Raw genomic sequence first — 16,543 nt, 5'->3', positions numbered from 1 at the left:
AGTGGTCTTTTAAATCATTGTCTTACATTGTGCACAATTTTATTTTATATATTGTTTATTGGAATACAGTCAGTTACAGTGTTGTGTTAATTTCTGGTGTACAGCATAGTGATTTCAGTTTTATATATAGAATATGTATTCCTTTTCAGAGTCTTTTTCACTGTAGGCTATTACAAGATATTGAATACAGTTTCCTGTGCTGTACAGTAGGAACTTGGTGTTGTGCATAATTCTAAAGCAACCCTAAATTATTTTCTGAAGCGGAAAGGCTATATATCAAAAAGTATACATTTTATGAAAGTAGGAATCTGGTCGATGCAGATAAAAACGATCCTTGCTTCAGTTCTCCACGAGGGCTCTTTCTGCATATCACTGGGCACCTGCTGCTGCTGCTGCGCAGGGGGGCAGGGCTGCAGGGGTGACCCCCCCGCCATCACCCAGGGGGCTTGGAGGAGAGTGGTACACTCGCCCCAGCGTGAGAAGGGCAAAACTAGCCGTGTGTGGAGGGTTATGAGAAGAGAGTGAGTGGAAGGGGCTCCTAACTAACTCTGCAGGCAGAGTATAAATACTAAGAAGACCGACCAGGGAAGAGGAGTGGAAATGGATGGGGAAAGGGGAGGGAAGCGGCAAAGACCAAATTCACACATTGTAAATGTTCCTTCTTTGTAAAGAAAGCACTACCATAGATATTTTTAAAAGTGTATAGTTAATATTTCCAAAATTGGAATCGTAAGCCATTTGCATCCTTATGTATATTGTGGAAGATCAGGTCATCTTGAAATCTATTCTTTTTCTGAACTCTGTTGGAGGAAGACTTTCCATTCTGGCGAATGGACACAGTCCCATGGGGAAGTCATCTCTTATAACTACTAGGCTTTTAATGCTCTGCAGTGTTTGCAGGGCTATATATTCACATCAGGAGTTTCTTAACTTTCCTCTGTGCTCTGGCAGCCTAGTGAAGGCTGTGGATTCCTTTCAATGCATAAAATGTGCAAGATGCACAAACGTATAAAATAAAGTACACAGGATGGCAAAGGAACTCAGTTACGTAAAACAGTGATCAAAACAGAGTTGTCAAAAGAATAAACAAACAAATCTCTGATTAGTGAAAAACATGTTTCTTTGTAAATAACAAATGTATTTACAGGTATAAATGTAGTGGCAACTCTGAATGCCATGATTCTTAAGTAGTGATAAAAGTAACTGGTATTTAGAGACATCTGTCACAAGTGTATGTGACACAAAAATCTCTGTGATCACCTTTAGTGACAGATCACAGGTGCTGCTGCTATTGCTCTAGTCTGCTGTCTCTGTTCATAACTGAGGAGGCTGTCAGACTTCACTGAGAGGCTAGTGAAAATAAATATTAATTTTATTTCTTATCTTAGTTTGCAAACCCCTCCTCTGCCTTGAAAGGAAGCCAGGCTCAGACTCCCTGAGTTGAATAGTGCCCTCTGTCCTCTGCCTCGTGGGCCAGGTGAGGAGAAACAGGGAGTTGGCAGCTTCCTGGAGGGTGAGGAGACCCCGCCCCCACTCACATGTAAGCCTTGTAGTTGCTGCCGATCTTCTGGACCCGGATGTCATACTTGGCATCAATGAAAGGTTCTGCTGTGGCATAGGTCTGGGTGAGGGCCACCACGCTGGCAATGTCCTGGAAGTCGTAGTGGTTTTCCACTTTGACCTAATGGCGGGGCAAGGGAGAGGAGAAGGGAGGGAGAGGAACACATACACACACTGAGTCACAAGAGCCTTGAGCCTCTATACCCCTTGTGCTGTTTCCATCCAGATGCAGAGCTGGGAGCCCGTTTCCCCCCGCTCAGGAACCACAGGCACTGCAAAGGGCCCTGGGACTAGTCCGGTGGCCTGCACTCTGATTGCTAAAAGGGGCCTGGCTGGGCAACACTCATGGCTTCAGAGGGGCCACACCATCTCCTCCTTGGAAAGAATTATCAGCAACAGAGGCAGAACGGTCCACAAGTGGGCTCTCTGCAAAGCACCCTTCTCGGCTCCACCCCAGAGCCTGGCCAGCCCGCCTTACCTTGCCCATGCCTGAGTGAGCATGGCCAATCTTCACCACCACCGGGAACGTGGGCAGGGTCAGCTGAAAGCAGAGGAGAAAGGGATGAATTGGTCCACGTGTACTCGTTTCTCCGTGGAGTCTTACAGATATTTTCCTTGGGAACATCCTTGGAAGGGCTCTTTTAAGAACCAGTGCAACCTGCTTGCTTCACAAATTAAAAAACTAGGGCCCACAGGGTAACAGTGATGTGCCTAAGGTCACAGCAAATAGTGGTGTCAGAGCTATGAGAACACTGCTCTCCTACTTGGTACTCTCTACATCTTTAAAACTCATTGCTTCAGCTTTCTCTGCATTAGGCAAACCCTGGGCTGGACTGGCCCTTAGTAAAAAAACAATTTATAAAAAATGTACCTTTGAAAGGGTGAATTTTACTGTATGTAAATTGCACTTTAGTAAACTCAAATTAAAAAAGAAATGTATCTTTGGAATCTTAATGTCCCTTTTGCCATGTATCTCTTAGACCCATCTCTTCCTCTTCAAATGTCCAGCTTTCCTGTATTGAACCTGGCTGTTCCCCCCACTGTCACACTCTCTTCCTTGTTCATCAACACTCCAAACTCATCACCAAATACAGCTTAGTATGCAAAGGCCTATTTCTGCCCAGCTTGGGGTTTGGAGGAGAGCTGACATAAGAATTCAACAGTTTATCATTCAAGACAGATCCGTAAGAGGGGAAATGCTACCTTGAGGTGGCCATATTTTAACAGAGCAACAAAAAACTTAAAAGAAGAACTAGCCTCCAAAGGCAGGATTTCAAACTGCTATAAAGTGGTGGTGGAAGAAATAACGTGGTGGAGGGAAAGGAGCACTAGACTGGGCGTCAGGAGATTTGCATTCCAGTCCTCACTGCAAGTCCCTTTACCTCCCTGGGCCTCAGCCTTCACCTCAGCCAAATGAAGAGGCTGAACTGGATGCTTTCGAGATGCCATCCATTAACATACCAGACTCTACCTTGGTCTGGGGGCTGCATGAAGAACCAACCTGGACACCAAATCTCATTCTTCTCAGTCAAGCTCAGCTCTCTTTCGGTTTCCTTCTTTTCAAACATCACTACCACCTCTAAATGAAAAGATGTCTTTCAAAGGAAGTGATGTTGACTCTGATGAAAAGTCAGATTCCCAGGACCCCTAAGAGTGACCAGATACTAGGAGTACCTGACCTGGGGATTCCAGTATTCCTGGCTGAGGCAAAGAGCTCCAAAGGGCCTTGGGAATCATGTGGTTCAACCCTACTTTATGGAGAAGTAAGTGAGGCACAGAGAGGCAAAGGGTGCAAAGCTATCTAGTGACAGCATCAGTGCCCAGCCTCCTAGCTTCCGGCGAAACACTTTGTGGAAACAGTCTACAACAATCATCCCACGGGTGTCTTTCTGTCTAGAGCCTTGGAGGACTGGGCTCAAACGGTGGACAAGACTCCAGCCAGATGGCTCCAAATGCCACGCTTCTTTGTTTTCTAAGCTGCCCTACCCTCCATAACAAAACGTGATCTCTCCATTGAGTAGGGAGCTGAGACAGAGATCTGTGTAGCGTAGGGTCTGGAGAGGACTTTGAGGTCCCAGGTTTGCCCTAAGTGATGGATACCTTGTGCTTTGAGCCCCCATCGAGAGCGCCGTCCTTGGCCATTTGCAGAGTGTGAGGCTCTGGGTACGGGCAAGGGTTTCTAAAGCACTGGCTGCTTTCTCGGACATCTCTCCCTCCCCCCAGCCAACAGAGCCAAGACACACACACACACACACACACACACACACACACACACACACACCCCAGCTTTCTCGGTCCTGTTCCATTACTGTTTGCTGTTGCTTTGGAGCCTCATAAATAGGGCATTGAAAACACTTCCTGCAGCTGAAAGAGGCCCTGAGTAGCTTGTCTCACTTCCAGTGTGCAGCTCGGCGAGGGGTCCGTCCTTCTCTGTCACTGTGTCTTTCGCCTGTTGTAATTCCGCCCGCCTCTCTCTGACTCTGCCTGTCTCACCCTTTCTGTTCGTGCCTCTCTGCACTCGGGTCCTTTCTGCCGGAATCACAGCGCCTTGGTGTTTCTGCTCCCCTCTCTGAGCAGTGGTCTTTGGTGCACTTTCTGTCCCGACACCATCCCCTTTCCTAGCGCCTTCCCTCTGCTTCTAGGAGGCTTGACTGCTCAGGCAAGGGAGCAGAGGCTAGGGGCCTCTCTCCTGGCTTCCCTCCCCATCTCACCGAGCCTGTCAGTCAGGAGGCCGCTGGTTCTGCAGCCGCGGGTGGCCTACAGCCAGAGGGCGGAGCCCATCCGGGCGGGACTGGCCGTAGGTCCACCTCATAAAGCCAGGGGCGAGAGGCGCAACGCGCCCTGAAGGAGCCCTGGATGGGCTATTTAGCCTGACAGACCGCACAGGCCCAGCCGGGGCTGACAGTGACATGCCCCGGGGCCCCCGGATCGCGCCGAGCTGGGCGCTGTTGCTGCGGTTGCTGGCACTGCTTCGGCCGCTGGGGCTGGGCGAGGCGTGCAGCTGCGCCCCCGCGCACCCCCAGCAGCATGTCTGCCGCTCGGCGCTCGGTGAGTCCCAGGAGCCTTCAAGGTCCACAGAGGGGTCTGGTTGTGTGGGATCACTACCGGCCTGAGCTGGCGACCCGGAGTCTGGAGGTAAAGGGAGGAGCTCAAACCCCGCCCTAGGTGCCTCCTGCTAGGGCTGCTGGGCGGGGCAAGGCTGGCACCATAGCAACCTTGCAAGCACAGAGACCCGCTGATTTGCGAGGCAATAAAGGCGGCGTAAGGGACCTCCGCTGTGACCCCCTCATCCCTGCCCACTGCAGTTATCGGGTGTCACTGAACAAGTCGCTGAAACTATCCAGTGATTATTCTTATCTGGATACGGGGACAGGGGAGCCAGGGGTTAGGGGGTTAGTTTTTCATGATAAACATCCCTCTGTATCCAAGCCTATAACTGGGCCCCCACCCCAACACACGCCTTTTGTCCTTTCTCTCCCTCTGCCTGGGATGTCCTTCCCTGACACCCTTAAATTCCTGGCAAACTCCTATTCATCCTTCAAGACCTTACTCAGGTACCTCCTCTTCTCTGAAGGCTTCCTGACTTCTTGGTGCTACCACAGCATCTCTAACATCTCTGTGTTCCTATCATGCTGTCCTGTTCTTTTTGAGTGTGTTCTCCACTAGACCAAGAGTTCTGCACGGTGGGGACCCTGTCTTAACCACATTTGTGGGCCCAGTACCTAGTGTTAGGCCAGGCACAGAGGACGAACTTCATAAACAGGTTTTGCTTAACGCCCAAATGGCAAGAGGTGAACTACCTCTGTGCAGGGTCAAAACATTTATTAATTCAATGAACGTTTACTAATATCAGCTCTCTTTGAGGCCTTGGGCTACATCAGTAGATGACCCCACATGGACTGCCCCTCAAGTGGCTCCTCCTCCCTCCCCCACCCTGCTGCTCACCTCCACTCCACTGCACCCTGGGCTGTGAAGAACCAGACTCCCATATCCAGCTGGTACAGGGTAGAGACTGGAAACCCAAATAGGCCTGTGGGATTTGGAACTTCCAGCAACCGCAGAGGCGGAGGTTCGCTCGGACACAGCGTCCTCCTCACAACCCAGCAGGACCTAGACCCGGAATCCCCCTACAGAATTCTCCCAGGGGCTCTGGGTCACCCAGATCCCAGATGGACTGCTCCCACAGGTTACTGAAGGCTCCCTCTCTTCTCTCCCTGTGCAGCAATCCGGGCCAAAATCTCCAGTGAGAAGGTAGTTCCTGCCAGTGCAGACCCTGCTGACACTCAAAAAATGATCCGGTATGAAATCAAACAGATAAAGGTACATGGGGACAGGACAGGGCGTTTACCCTGTGGGCTGTTAGGAGGAGTGGGGTCTGTGATCTGGGAAGCATGAGGCCGGTAGGTGAGGCGGCCCGGCTCAGTGATGCTGGGATAGAGATGCCAAAGTGGAAGTGGATGACATGTAAGGAACAGGGCTCCCAGAATCCAAGTGACTGTGCAGGAGAGGCCCCAGGGTCCACCTAGGCCTGCAGCTGCTTGTGCTTGGGGCTGCTGGAGGTACCTCCCTTCTCACTGGAATAAACCAAGGTTGAGAAGTGTTTTTTGTTTTTTTTTTAAGAAAGGACCTAGTTGGGCTATCTGTGTGCAACAAATCCCGAGCTAGATTTTCGCTTAATTTTTTTAGCTTTAGAATGAAAAGTTTTCCCTGTTAAGATATAAAGTACACTCACTGACCCAACACTGCTCTTTTGTGACTGCCTTTCAGATGTTCAAAGGGTTTGAGAAAGTCAGCGATATTCAGTATATCTATACACCTTTTGATTCCTCCCTCTGTGGGGTGAGACTGGAAGCTAACAGCCAGAAGCAGTATCTCCTGACTGGTGAGTTAAAGACCAGCGAGTGGCCCTTGGGTCTCGGTCCTAAAGAAGGCAGTCAAGGAGGAGCCAGGGCTGGCCTTGGGCAGCTAGCTGAGCCAGGTGGCACCTTCTTGGGCATAAAACGGAACTGCGTTACTAAGAGGCAGCCTCTGAGTCGGGAGGAGCCTTGGCAACCTCCCTTTCAACTCGAGAGTCCTCACTGCCAGTGCCTCGCTGTTTTGCAGGTTGCTCTCCCAGCCTCGGGCAGCTGGTTCCATTTCCAAACAGCTTTAATTGGTGTAAGATTTTTGGTATCTTGAGCCAAAATCTGTCCCTCTGAATCTGCCCCTTGTGGGTTCAGCTCCACCCCGTTCTATGACGACCCTTCAGTTCAGAGGCCTGAGGATGACAGATACACGCACTCTGGCTCCACGTCTGCTGGCTGTGGGTCCAGACCCCTTCCTGTTCTGGCCACCTTCAACAGGATATAGCCTGTCCCTGTCCCTCCCCTCACTCAGGACCCCGAACTGGACACCAACTGCAGGTGAGGTCTTAGTTTCACAGAGGAAAGGAGGACTGTGCATTCGTAAACCCCACCCCCCAGTACACACGTAATAGTTACTGTGGCCTATGATGGCATTAGCTTCAGATGGCCACATCGGGGCACACTCTTGACTCCCAGTGAGCCTGTGGCTAACTCACACCCAAGGCCCATCCTGGGGGTGCAGTAAAGCGCAGGCCCTAACAGGAGCCTTGAGTCTAACATGATTCTGTCTCCATGAACTTGGGCCCAGGCGGATCTCCTCATGCTGAAGTGGTGGGAATAGAACAGTTAAAGAACCACATAAGAATATACTCCATACGTGAACACATGCAATACTGAACTACTTTGCAATAGTTTTGAAAGAAGGGATTTGTGTGGTTGTACACAATTAGGAAAGCTTTGTTGTGTAAGTGGGATCTAAATTGGCCCTAAAGGATGAAAAATATTTAGAAAGAAGGCAAGGAAAAGAAAAACACAGCAGGTGGAGAGGACAGGAGGAGGAATTCCACTATCTGTCCATCCATTCAGCAATGAACGACCCCCTACTCACTGCCAGGCCTTGGACAGGAGAGTGAAGACTCAGTAGTAAGTCCCTATCCTCAAAGAGCTCACAGTTCAAACCTGGCTCTTGAGAAGTCACAGGCTTGGAGGCCACACTGGTGGGGGCTCCCCAGCTCTGAGGATATGGAATTGGGCTGATCTGGGAGCCTCTGGATGGCAGAGGCAGAGGAAGGGAACACCCCTGAGCCCTCCTGGTCCCAGGACTAGCAGACAAGTCACCTGCTTCCTAAGCACCTCCCTCTGGGTGCTGCGGTACATCAGGGGAAGCAGGAAGCATGCTGGCTGCCCTCAAGGTCAGGTCTAAACGAAGTGAGGTTAAATGACAAAGCACCAGCGTACTGAAAAGTCATCAGTGGTGCCCACGCCCTGCAGAAGGCACAAGCTCTTCTGCCTAATACCAAATGCCCTCTGTGACCAGACGCTGCTGACCTCTGCAGCTTTGTCTCCCGCCACTTGTTAGTGACCACCCCCAGCTCCCCGTGTCCCCTAGAGCTGGACTAAACTACTCGCAGTCGTCAAAGGTATTCTGCTGGGCTGTGCCCCTCTGTCTTTGCACGGGATAGTCCCACTGTCCACAGGTCCTTCCCCAGCTTGTCTGGCAGGTGAATTCCTACCTGTCCCTTCAAGGCCCAACGCAGGCATCATCTGCTCTGAGTCACCATTCTTGCCCCTACCTCTTCCACAGACAGAGATAACTGTGCTTTCCTTTGTTCTTATATATATAAGAACTTGTTCTTGGTCTTATATATAAGAATATATAAGAGCACCTTGTATATAATCACACAACAGTGTGATTTTTACCTATTTATCTATCTGCCCTGCTAATTTTTAAGCTCCCTGGGGGCAGAGATCCTGTCATATTTATTTCTGTATTCCTGGCACCAGGTCATAGCAGTAATCATTTACTGATTGAGTGACTGAAGTTCTAAGAGAGGTGTGGGCTGGCATGGTCAGGGATGGCTCTGAGGATGAGGCGGTGCTAAAAAAAGAGTCTTTGCAAGATAGGAAGGAGTCTGATAGGTAAAGAAGGGGAATTTCCTTGCAGGGAAGGGGAAGGACTCACCAAGACACGTATCAGTGGGGCAGGAGGCCGGCCCATGTAGATACTCGGAAGGGTTAGAAAGGAAAACAGACCTAGTGTTTACTGAGCATCTTCTGTGGGCCCAAAACTGTGCTGGGAACTTCACAGGTATTCTCTCATTTAGTCCTGACAACAGCCTTATTATTCTCATCCTTCAGGTGACTTTTTTACAGTCACACGCTAGTAAATGATGGAAAAGAAGGGGGATGCACCAAGATTCTGACTTGTAGCTCATGCTCCCCTCTGCACCACGCTAATATAAAGGCCTTCTCCCCCAACTGTCCCTCATACAAATATCACCTGGTAATAGTTTTGACACACAGACTATAGAGGTTTTTCTGGTTCCTTCAAGAGCCCAATGTCACCACTGCCACCCAAAGAAATTGAAGAGGCTGTGATCTGGGGCTCCTTCAAGAACCCAGAGCTCCACGGACAGATTCCTCATGCTAGGCTCTCCTCCATCTCCCCTTGAAGGTCAGGTCCTCAGTGATGGGAAAGTCTTCATCCATCTGTGCAACTACATTGAGCCCTGGGAGAACCTGTCCTTTCTGCAGAGAGAAAGTCTGAATCACCAGTACCATCTGAACTGTGGCTGCCAAGTAAGGGAACGTCCATTTCCAAGGTCTCTGAGGGGGTGGGGAGGGGTCTTGAGCCTTGCAGCCTCACCCTTCGTGTATTCCTTCCTTCAAGCATGTGTGATTTATTCACCTACTGTACTGTACTTGAGATCTGCCATGGACCACACACTGTATGAAGCTGGGGATGGGAAGGCAAGATGGCCCATAGTTCCCTGATCGGAAAGCACTCACCTTTTGACTGGGAAGGCAGCCATCATATAAGGCAGGCTGCGATCATGCACTATCACTTAAAGAGAGTCTACTTTTTGCCAAGCCTTGTAATGATTAAGTTATTTAAAATATCTAATTTAGTCTTTAAGACAAATTTATGAAGAATTACGGTTCCCATTTTAAGGTGAAGAAATTAATGCTCTAGGAAGTAAAGTGGCTTGTGTAAGGCCAGTGGTACAGTAAGGACCCTCAGGTCTTTCTGACTCCAGAGATGCCATTAGAGAGGCAATCCTATATGTGGAGAGCACAGGGGAAGGAGAACTAAGGGAGAAATACGGAGGCTGGGAAAGGCTTCGTAAGGGAGGGGGCATGTGAGCTGGGATGTAAGAATATGAAGAAGTCAGAAAGTCAGTAATGGAGAAAGGACCCCTAACTCCCTCTGATGTTGTGTGGCTATGACTCTAGATCACCACCTGCTATACAGTGTCCTGCACCATCTCGGCCCCCAACGAGTGCCTCTGGACAGACTGGCTGTTGGAACGGAAGCTCTATGGGTACCAGGCCCAGCATTATGTCTGCACGAAGCATGCTGACGGCACCTGCAGCTGGTACCAGAGACATTTGCCCCTCCGGAAGGAGTTTGTTGACATCATCCAGCCTTAGGAGGGACTGCCACATTCCTTCAAGAGTCCTAAAGACCAAGCCATTCTCCTTCTCTGCAGAGGTCTGGCTGTCACCATCTGCCTCATCGCTGCCAGCCAGCAGGAAGTACCAAGTGGCTGGTCTGGCCAGCTTTAGGGCAGGGGTGGGGCGTATAAAAGCTTGTGTCTGAGACCCCATCCCAGAATCTGTCAAGGGCTAGGGAAAGTAGCCTGGCTTTTCTCTCCTGCCCTCAGCCCCTCACCCCTGCCTCCCAAACCCTTTTAGTCGAGCTGGTACTTGTTACTGATTCCAGATTAGTTAGTTTTCCAAAGCTGGGACTATTCCTTTTTCTCCACAGGAAAATGCGTTTTCTCTTCTCTTAACTGATCTGACAGGGGAGAGATGGTGGATATTATGCACACGAGATGGTGTGGCCCTGTGATGACAGTACCCGGAAGTGGGTGGACAGTATCCTAAGCAGGCTGAGGCGGAGGAATGAAAAGAACAACATGCGTTGGCTGCGTGTCCTCTACTCCTCCTGTCTCAGCTCATCCTAATCCTCTGATACACACTCATCTGTTTGGGGGAGTGACTCGGGGGACACGGAATCATTCAGTGTGAGCCTACAGTGGCCTCACCTCCCTCCGCACACTCTAATCCTCTCTGCGCCATCCCTGGCAGAGGGCCTGGCCCCAGCTGGCACATCTCTTTGGACAAGAACAGACTTGGGCATTGTCTCTCCAGGTTAACTGTACTTAATGCCCTCGACTGAGGTCCAAAAGGTTTCTCCTCTCTCTCTTTTAGAAGGTCTCTCTCTGCTAGATTACTAATGTTTTCATTCCTACTTCAAAACTTTTTTTAAGCCAAGAAAAGCATTTCTCTTAGAGTTGAAATTCCCACTTAGCTTTTGATACCTCAGGGAGATCTTAGGAGGTCCTTTCTTGAGGGCAAATTTCAGGATGGAGGACAGGAGAGAAATAACACAAGGGCCCTTTGGGGGAAAAGGATGGTGGATGGGGAATATACTTTGCGAGTGTTGCCATCTTGTTCAGTGGTCAGCCTGGTTGATGCTACAGCAGGAGAAAGCTAGCTCTGAGGCCCCAGAGAGCCCCTCCAGCCTCCAGCTCAGTGCCCTCTTGGATTCCCCGAGTCTGCAAGCACAGACCCCTAGGGGTCCTCAGCCTCTGCATGCCTTCCTGACTTACCCTGAAAGGGAAAGCCCTGATGTGGGTCTCAACGGCTTATTAAGGGCAAGGGCTTAATGTTCCAGGGCCTCTCCTGGGGAAGCTCTGGCAAAGATGAAGGCGGTAGTTCTTTTCAAGTCCCTCGGTTATTATTCGTCTTCTCTGTGTGGCTTGCTAATAAGCTGGGCCATGTACAAATGCCACAAGAAGGCCCCTGATTCACAGAAACAGTGCGAATGCAGATTCCTCCTGCAGGTCTCTGTCCAGAGCACCAGACTTGGAGAGCTATGGAAAAGTCTCCATTGGAGGGTTAAGCAGGGTCGCCAACTGACCATGCAAGACTGGGGCAGAGGATGTGGGGACAGAGAAGAAGGGGGTTAAGCTCCAGGTCACCACGGAGGAAAAACATTAGTAACAGCCTCTGTACCAACAGTCCATCTCATCTCTCTGCCCTTCTGCCATCCTAGGATGGCCTCAGAGAAGGCACAATGCAAACCCAGTCCTGTCAAAATCTCAGGAAAGCCAAGGGAAGGCAAGTGTCTGGGGAATACAAATAGGAACAATACCTTACATCTGAGGAGCACCTCACACTTTCCAGAGGCTGTTACTTAAGGATTCTCACCTATAAGCAAGTACCATATTAGAGATGCTGGTCAGGAATGGTTACGTCCACTTGGCTTTCTGACTGGGAAACTGACACACAGGGAGGGGTGCAACTGTCCAGGACTTGTGGCAGCCCCAGGGCTAGAACCCAAGCAGGGGATCTTCTGACTGTTGATCTACAGGGTTCTTACTCTTTTATCTTGACACACTGCTCTTGTTTCTGCTCTTTCCTATTCTGTCTCCAGGTTTTGGAGACAAAGGGGCTGCCATGTAAAACCCAGACACTCTGGCCCCACAGAGCGGGTCCACAGTTCATCCTCAATAGAGTCTCTCGGGTTGAGATGCTGAAGCCCTCTTCAGAGCAGCATGGTCACCATGTGGCTAAGCTGAGAGTGCAAACAGCAGAGAGGCTGAAGTGCCCTCTCAGTCACCTACCATCTCCTTGTGGTTGGGGTAGTATGTCTGCTCGATGAGTGGGAACTTTTCTCCTCCCAGTGTCTTGTAGATGGCTACCAGCTGAGCAAACTGCAAAAGAGAAGCAAACACTTCAGTTCACCTAGACAGCTTCTGGAACAGACAGACAAAATGTCAACCTGTCAAACAAATATTTGTCTAGCATTTGCACCACTGAGGGCTTTGTGCAGAGCACTCTGGGGATAGGAAAGAGGTGTCCCATCTCTGTTCTCCAGGAAGTTGTGCTCCAGTTGGGGAAGGGAGACAGGGTGAGCTAACATTCATTCAGTACCTACTCAATTTTACTGATATTTCCTCATTTCAAATGGATGAACTAGGTACTTTATCATCCTCATTTTACATATGAGGCTCGGAGAGGGTAGGAAACTTGCCTAAAGTCACAGAGCTGCAAAGGGGTTAAGCTGGGATTGAAATCTGGGTCTCTAATTCTAAATGCCTGCATCTCTAGAAATGGCAAGTGATGAAGCTGGGGAGGTAACATGGGGCCCAGTCTTGAAGTTCAAATGCCAAACAAAGGAATGGTAGCTTTTTCCTGTAGGGAGTACGGAGTCATCAGAGTTTAAGCAGGGAGGTCCTGAATGAAACTGTTCTTCACGAAGATGTAGGTGGTCATGGAATGCAGGAAAGACAGACCCAGTCTTCTGGGACTTAATACTCGTTCAAGAACTGAACTCACTGGACCCTTTAGCTATGAGAAAGCGGAACAGCTCCACGGGAAGAGGTGAGGTACACACATGTAAGCGTCAGGGCTTGCCTTTGGCACACATGCAGCTCCCCTTGGTGCCCCCTCTCCCCCACACTTTATCAGTGAAGAAACTGAGGCCCAGAGAGGTCACTTGCCCAAGGTCACACAGCAGTTGAGCCAAATTCATGGCCAGGCTCCTTTATTCCTAACTCATAAGTCTCCCTACTCCTTCTTGTAGCTGCCTTTCAGGCTCTCAAGAGACCATGTTCTTCCCACAGGAGACTTTCCTTTTCAGTCCATTCCCACACATGCCCACATCCACCCCTAGTGCCCTGGCAGCAGGGGTAATCCAGCATCTTCTCGGCAGTGCTACTGGGTCCACGCTCTAAGCCACTGATGTCTGGAACTGCTAGAAGGAAAAGTTGCCAGATCGAACCTGCCTTCTACTTAGCAGAGAAAGGAGAGCTGGAACATTTCTCAAACGCTCAGGTCCTACTCTCCATAAGGTACGTCAGCACACGAGCAGTGTGGGGACACGAGTGTGGAGAACTGGGCTCTTAGGAAATTGGAATCTTCTGATTCTTCTTGTTCCGCCTTGACTTGCCAGGTGTCCTTGGGCAAATGATTTCTCCTCTCCAGGACTCATTTGCTCCACATATAAAATGAGAAAACTCAGTTTCCTCAAACTTTTCACCACAAAAGAACACCTATTATATTTCCTCCCAGACTCCATGATCAAACTACTGGTTAAGTGATCATCTGCTGTGGTCCCTTTGTGAGTAAAGATAGAATTATGTAATTTTTGAAATGCAGAAAAACACTGGAATTTCTGGGTCACTTCCCTTAATGACACACAGTTGGTGACTCTGGATCACTAAGGCCTCCTCCGGGGCTGGAAGCATGATTAATGGACTTTCGGCCCCTAAGGCTTTATTATTGAAAGGGACTGTAGAGTCTCTAGACGAGACATCTCATGTTACAGATGAGGAGACTGAGGCTAGAAGAGCAAAGGAAAGCGGAGGCTCCCGACCTCGCGCCTGGAGGTGAGGCTGCCCTAGGGCGGCACCCGGTTCTCTTCTGGCCCAGTGCATTCTCCATGGAACTCGTGGTCCTCACCATTCTTTGGCTTGTCAATGTTCTTTGACTATCAAGACCACCCCTCAGACCCTTCCTGCCATCTCTGATTCTCCCCACCACCTCATCTGACCTTTAAATCCTGCCTGCCCACTTCAGCTTGGCTGGACTCCTGCTCTGTGTCTGGAAACCTGCCTGAGCTCCCCGAGCTCTCCAGCATCCCCAGCAAGCTGATGCCAGCTCTGCCTAACGACCTGTGTCCTGCTGCGGCCCACGCCCTGGCACCGCACCAAGGCATGTGGGGCCCTATCTTCCCAGCATGTGGGAGAATTACACAGACACCACACTGATGCCAAGAAGGCCCACGGTGGACTCCCAGGGTCCTCAGGCAGCCAAGACTGAAGTGGCAGCCAGTTCCCAGGCACTAGCGGGTCCTTGGGAGCTCACCCACCCTCTTCTACCTCCAGCAGCCACTGTCTGCTCAAAGTTCTGGGCTTAGCCTCTAACCCCTGCCTCCTTGGAAACTTAGATTCAGTCACAAGCACACAGTCACCGATTAAACAAAAGTAATGTCTGATAAGGGTTATTTCCTCTATGTATAGACAAAAGAAAGGATTTGGGAGCTGGGGGTGGTACTGGCAATGAATAGGAAGATAATGTTCATTATACCCACTTATCCAATCTATCAGGACAGATGTCTTGGAAAAAAATGGGATTTCAAGATCAGTCTGAATTTAATATATTGTCCTATCTCCTGGAAATAGAATGCTTTAATTCAACTCTGTGCATCTGTCTCTTAAAAAACTCACAAAGAGTAGCAGGATTTTCAGATAAATTTGAAGCAATGTGGGATGGTGGCATTCTTGCTTTCTCTGGAATGCTTTCATCGTTAGGTCTACTTCTGCTTCCAAAATCCCAGCGTGCCTGCCCTGATCAATTTATGAGATAGCAGATGTGCTCAGAGACACGGGCACACAAGACAGAGCCTTTCCCAACCCAACTGAGGCCTCTTCTCACACCAAGAGCCCCCATAATAGAGAAAATTAGAAAATATGAAACAAAGTCATCATCTCAGGGGACCCTCCCCTCACAGTCACCAAATTTGTTCACTCCCATTAACAGGCAGAGGACAACATATAAAACGCCACTAGTGTGGCAGCTGCTCACCAAAAATGAAGGGAGAACTTGGTGTCTGGCCAGGGAGCGATGCCAAAGGCGATATGCCGGGATTATGAATGGGTGAGAGTGTGAACTCTCACCAGATCCCAGATCCTAGTGGGGCAAAGCCCTAGGCACAGGCTCTCTGATCCACAGCTCCCTGGCCTCTGGCACAGTTTTGGAACATAAAGCGAGGAACTAGTTTCTTTAAGATCCCAAATACTAGGCGACTATGACACTAGGCTGGCAAACTGGTGGCAGGGACTATGACTATTCCTAGTTTACAGACAAAGAAACCTGGGCACAGAGAGGTTTAGCCAGAAGGTTGATTAGTGAGATAGCCCAGGAAACAGCTGATAATAGCAGAATCGCCCTGCGTGGCTATGAGGAAGCCAAATTCAAATTGGCATTGAAGGGTGAGGGAGGAGAGGGCCGGGCAAAAGATCAGTAGGGATGGTCCTGTGACTGAAGAGAACCTTGGGGAAGGCCTCACGTGCTCTTCTGTGATTAGTGATTCATTCAAATCACACAATTCCTGTAGCCTGTTTCTGCAAAACTCTAGGGTTCCAGATCCTCAGGCCAGACACAGGGAAAGGCTAAATAAGGGGCAACCCCTCCTTGACCGCAGCAGCTCCCAGGTCTTCCGACTCCTCGCTCATCAGTCTTTCTCTTACACTGTCAGGTTCCTGGTTCCAACGGAACATGAAAACTGAGTTCAGGTGTGAAAAAAAGATCAAGGGTGGTGAGTCCATTTAGTTAAGAAACACCCCCTCCAGCTCTCTGAGTGGTATAGAGGCTTGGGGTCTGGGAACTTGACAGTCAGTGACCAGTGTCGTGACCCTTGGCAAGCTGGTGTGGGATGGCAGAAACGACTTTTTGAAAAACAAGAGGAGGAGGATGTGATCGGGGCAGGTGTTTCCTTCCAAGAGGACCAGCCTGGAGCAACAAAGTTACAGGAGTTACACCCCTCGGCTGTCAGAGGGGCAGCCAGAGAGGCCCAGCACTGTCACCGGTCACTCTCCCTCCTATCTCCACTGTTCTCTCTGCTCAAAAGTTTCCACTGCTTCCAAGGTTTCCAGACTGGCCAAGGAAGAGAACACCAGACCAGCTTCCTCCTCACACGGTAATTCAATTTATGTGGGATACATACAGTGTGATCTAGAGAAACCCTGGCTCTATGACTTTGGCAAGTTACTTAATCCTTTCTGGGTCTCATTTCTCTGCAAAAATGATAATAATGATAATAGTAGTATCTTCCTTGTAAGACTGTGGTGAGGATTAAGCAAAATTAATGTAGGAAAATCTCAGAAGGTGGCAGCACATAGTAAGTG

At 49.7% G+C, this 16,543-nt stretch overlaps 2 protein-coding genes across 4 annotated transcripts in view; one reads left to right on the top strand and one right to left on the bottom strand.

The window, feature by feature from the left end:
• Positions 1-16,543, bottom strand: part of SYN2 (synapsin II) — a 154,516-nt gene that overhangs the window by 24,989 nt on the left and 112,984 nt on the right. For all 3 annotated transcript variants that reach the window (XM_032458993.1, XM_032458992.1, XM_032458994.1), the window contains exons 5-7: positions 12,257-12,346; positions 2,039-2,101; positions 1,539-1,681 (exon numbers count right to left, since the gene is read on the bottom strand). In XM_032458993.1, the coding sequence (XP_032314884.1) occupies positions 1,539-1,681; positions 2,039-2,101; positions 12,257-12,346 (296 nt within the window). The remainder of the gene's footprint in view (positions 1-1,538; positions 1,682-2,038; positions 2,102-12,256; positions 12,347-16,543) is intronic.
• Positions 3,973-14,820, top strand: TIMP4 (TIMP metallopeptidase inhibitor 4). The gene is made up of 5 exons (XM_006180056.3): positions 3,973-4,608; positions 5,783-5,880; positions 6,328-6,442; positions 9,079-9,203; positions 9,858-14,820. The coding sequence occupies exons 1-5, from the start codon at positions 4,470-4,472 to the stop codon at positions 10,053-10,055; spliced, it is 675 nt and encodes a 224-aa protein (XP_006180118.1). The 5' UTR covers positions 3,973-4,469; the 3' UTR covers positions 10,056-14,820.

This window comes from Camelus ferus, chromosome 17 (assembly GCF_009834535.1).
Source record: "Camelus ferus isolate YT-003-E chromosome 17, BCGSAC_Cfer_1.0, whole genome shotgun sequence".
In the NCBI taxonomy this organism is placed as follows: domain Eukaryota; kingdom Metazoa; phylum Chordata; class Mammalia; order Artiodactyla; family Camelidae; genus Camelus; species Camelus ferus.
This window is presented reverse-complemented; position numbering and strand designations above follow the sequence as displayed.